At 38.9% G+C, this 4,351-nt stretch overlaps 1 protein-coding gene across 1 annotated transcript; it reads right to left on the minus strand.

Moving 5' to 3' along the window:
• Positions 1–322: 322 nt before the first annotated feature.
• On the minus strand, positions 323–2,889 carry LOC111802658 (berberine bridge enzyme-like 18). The gene is made up of 2 exons (XM_023687100.1): positions 1,977–2,889; positions 323–1,065 (listed from the first exon to the last, which is right to left on the minus strand). The coding sequence occupies exons 1-2, from the start codon at positions 2,869–2,871 to the stop codon at positions 323–325; spliced, it is 1,638 nt and encodes a 545-aa protein (XP_023542868.1). The 5' UTR covers positions 2,872–2,889.
• Positions 2,890–4,351: the final 1,462 nt, after the last annotated feature.

The following is a 4,351-nucleotide window of genomic DNA, read 5'->3' on the forward strand; positions in this document are numbered from 1 at the left end:
AACTTTAGACATGCTCGAGGTGATTGGGGGCGATACAGCATCTTCTTCACGATTTTTGTCTTGCACTCGATGTTGCTCGTATATTAACTCATATATTCACGATTTCTTCACGATGTGTCATGAGTCATGTTACTATCTTTCAACAATCCAAAAAGTATATGCTTTAAGTTTCCTTTGAAGAAACAAAGGAATTCATCAAGCCAACCACAAATGAAAGTCAAAACATTAAAACTCATGTATGCCCATTATTTTGCTACATACAAATAGGGTTGAAACATAGCTTAAACACATGTATCAATCATGTAATAGTTAAGAGTAAGAACTATTTGGATGAGAGAGTAGGGATACTTTGCTCATGCCTAAAGAAGTCATAAGGATCAACTTTGGTCTTAACATGAACCAATCTATCAAAATTCTCTTTCCCAAAATACTTATAACCCCAAATGCTAGCTTGTTCATAGCTTGTTCTTCCATACTTGTTGTTTGATCCAATATCAAGGTCTCTATAATTGAGATATGCCGCTCTTGGTGACTTTGAAACGAAAGGAGCCATGTAACTATAAAGCTCTCGTATCCAATTTAGGTGCTTATTCTCTGCATCAATACCTCCTTCTACCCAGTTCGTGGTGTAACCAATTTTGTATGAATATTCACCTCTATGTGAAAAGGGAGTCTCCAACTCTGAAATTTGACTCATTTTCCCTCCATAAGGAATGAATATAATTTGTGGCGTTTCTATATCTCCGGATCTTAATCTTTGCCATATGCCCTCGATTGCAGCCATGGGAATGGGTTCCTTGACGTAGTCGGATTTCATTTTCGTCCTTACAGTCATGAGAGGTGTCTTACTTAGTAGATCTTCTAGCTTACTTCCAGGTTGAAGGCCAGTGCCCATGATGAGTGCTGTTTCGACCCAACTCGTTTCCATGCAGTCTTTCTTTGACAAACCCAATTCAGGGAATGTAGTGTTGAGGATTGTCAAAAGTTCATCTGCCTTGCCAAGATACAATGAGAAGAATAGTGCTAATGGGTTTATTTTGCTTCCTTGTCTTGTAAAATTCCCTCCTGTCATCAATAGTTGAGTTATACAATATTAACCAAAAATTAATTTCGAATTTTAGGGGCTAATAAATTTAAATTTTGTAATTTAATCATGAATATTGCGATTTATGTGAGATCTCACATTGGTTGGGAGAAGAACGAAACATTCTTTATAAGAGTGTAGAAATGTCTAATTAGTTTTAAAAACCTTGAGTGGAAACCTGGAAGGGAAAGTTTAAAGATGACAATATCAGCCAACGGTAAGCTTGAGCTATTACAAATGGTATGAGAGCCAAACACTGGATGATATGTCAATGAGGAGGTTGAGCCCCGAAGGAGGGTGGACACGAGGCGGTGTGACAATGAGGACACTAGACCCCAGCACGTCGGTTGGGGAGGAGAACGAATCGACGCGGTGTGCCAATGAGGACACTGGACCCCGAAGCGGATGGATTGTGAGCTAACATGTCGGTTGGGGAGGAGAACGAATGATTCTTTATATGGGTGTGGAAACTACTCCCTAACCCACCGTTTTAAAAACATTGAGGGGAAGTCCGAAAGGGAAAGCACAAAAGAGACAATATCTGCTAACGGTGAGTTTGGACTCTTACAAATGGTATCAAAGTCAAACACTAGGCGATATGCCAATGAGGAGGCTAAGCCCCAAAGTGAGGTGGACACGAGGCGGTGTGCCAGCAAGGACGCTAGGCTCCGAATGGGGTGGATTGTGAGATCTCCATTCATGGGGTAGGAAAAAGAAACATTTTTTATAAGCGTCTAGGTACCTCTCCCTAACAAACGCATTTTAAAAACCTCGAGTGGAAGTCTAAAAGTAAATGCTCAAAGAAAACAATATCTCAATATTTGTTAGCTGTGGGTTTAGAGTTACTGTTTATTAAAATGATTTCACATCCCGATAAGAGTAAAAAAAATACCTTCCAAAAGAATGCTAAGAAATAGATTATTTTCCAATTTGTGAGCCACATATTGCCACTGATGAATTAGCTTGGTGGCACCGTCCTCCAAAGTTCTGTTCACTACGCAAAGTGTCACTTTTGCCGGAACCGAAACCAACTTCACCTTCCAAGCCACCACAATTCCAAAGCTCCCTCCACCGCCGCCTCTAATAGCCCAAAACAAATCCTCTCCCATCAACTTTCTATCAAAAAACTTCCCATTCGCATCAACCAATTGAGCGTCTATCACATTATCAGCCGCAAGACCATATTTCCTTAACAACAGCCCATACCCACCACCACTAAAGTGTCCACCAACCCCAACCGTCGGACAAATCCCAGCCGGAAAGGCCAAGGTTCGACTTTTATCAGCAATTCTATAGTAAAGCTCACCAAGAGTAGCACCCGACTGAACCCAAGCCGTCTTACTTTCGACATCGATAGAGATCGAGTTCAGGTTAATCAGGTCAACGATAATGAACGGTAACGATGCAACGTAAGAAAGACCCTCGATATCATGGCCGCCGCTTCGAGTTCGAATTTGAAGGCCATAAGATTTGGAACAAAGGATGGCTGCTTGAATGTGGGAAACATGTAATGGTGTTATGATGAGGAGTGGCTTTGGGGTATGAGGGGTTGAGAATCTAAGGTTTCTAAGGGTGAAATTCAAGACATTAGAATAAGAGGAATTGAAGGGAGTGTAAAGGATTTTTGAAATGGAGGAGGCATCTTGGGAATAATGGGAGAGACATTGAAGAAAGTTTTGATGGGGTTTGCCAAAATTGGCTGAAACCCATGATGAACATGAACATAAAACAAGAAGGGTAAGAGAAAGAGGGAGTAATGGAGAAGAATTCATGGCTGAGTTTGACATTTTTGTGATTGAAATCTCCTCTATTTATGGTGGTTTGCAGGGAAAGAAATGGAAAAAGACATGCAAAAAATTAATCTAGCAAGGTTGCATGATTTTTATTAGCCTTTGACCAAATTATTATTTCACTATTAATTTAAGTTTGGATAAGTTGATTTCGATGAAATTAAGGATTCTATATCCAACTTGACATTGTCAACTAATTATATAATGTATAATTGGTAATAGAAATCCACCGTACATAATAGTTTTATTAAAACAGTTGCATTCATGACGAGAACAAGCGTTTTAATTAGTTTTTCCTTAAAAAAAAAAAAAAGAAAAAAAGATTTCTTCATCAATAAGGAAATAAACAAAGTTAGCCAATCATTTTGTCACCTTTTTTTTTTCTCTAAGTTATATATTAAAAAATATATGAAGTTGCAATATTATCCATACTAATGTTGGGGTGAGAACCGGTGGCAGCCCTCTGAATCTTTTGACCGCGTCATCCGAGCCCGCACATTCTTCGGCCCGACACAAGAAACTTCCATTATCTCAATAAAGAAAGTCAAGTAGAATTACAACACAATGATGTTTCAAAACAAGCTCCCTATCCAAGCCATTCCAAGATCTTAGATAGTAAAATACTGGCTCCCCACATACAGTAACTACAGTGACAGTAAACAATAAATCTACCCTGAGTGGGGTCGTGATGCTTCATAGGTTGACTTAGTAGCTAACCAGCATATGGCCGCACACTCCCTAAGATGAATTTATGGTTCGTGGATGACGAACCGGCTAATACATAATATACTGTTGCCACTAGAGAGAGTTCTATGAGGTAGAGCCTCATCCCTGAAGACACCAGACATTCACTATGCAACCAAAAAGAAACTACCCAAAGGGCCTATAGAATAACCCAAAAATTAGGAAAAAAAAGGAAAGGGAAATTGTCCCACTTCCATTAAGTTGAGAAGTGGGGAGTTGGTCTTCACTATAAAGGGGAGATCTTTACTTTATTTAATCATCTAACTCGAAAAGTTCGAAGCTAGTCAGAGAGTACATTTTCTAACGGCTCTAAGCCAGTATTTTGGCTGATCCAATTTGGGTCTGATATGCTCGAATTCGGATCCTTTACTAATAGTTTCAACTGTTCGTGAGCGTTTAATGTTATGACTACCTTTTAGCTAGTTTAAATTTTTGAAGTCTAGTTTAAATTATTTTATGCAAAATTAGGTTTAGATAGTTTAACTATTAGGAGTAAGTTTAAATTATTTTATGACAAATTAGATGAGTAAATTCCTACCTTAAAATGCTAATTTATAATCGCGGAACTCCTTAGGTAGAATTAAATTTCATAGAGCAACATTAAGCTAGAATCAAGGGGTCGTAGTAGCTTCGGCCTATGTCAACCATGTAAGTGACCCTACTATCGACTCAGTCAGAAGACTTGTCTTATGTATGATGGACACATGCTCAGTAGCCCTTGCAAGTGTCATGT

This window comes from Cucurbita pepo, chromosome LG09, assembly GCF_002806865.2.
Source record: "Cucurbita pepo subsp. pepo cultivar mu-cu-16 chromosome LG09, ASM280686v2, whole genome shotgun sequence".
NCBI lineage: Eukaryota > Viridiplantae > Streptophyta > Magnoliopsida > Cucurbitales > Cucurbitaceae > Cucurbita > Cucurbita pepo.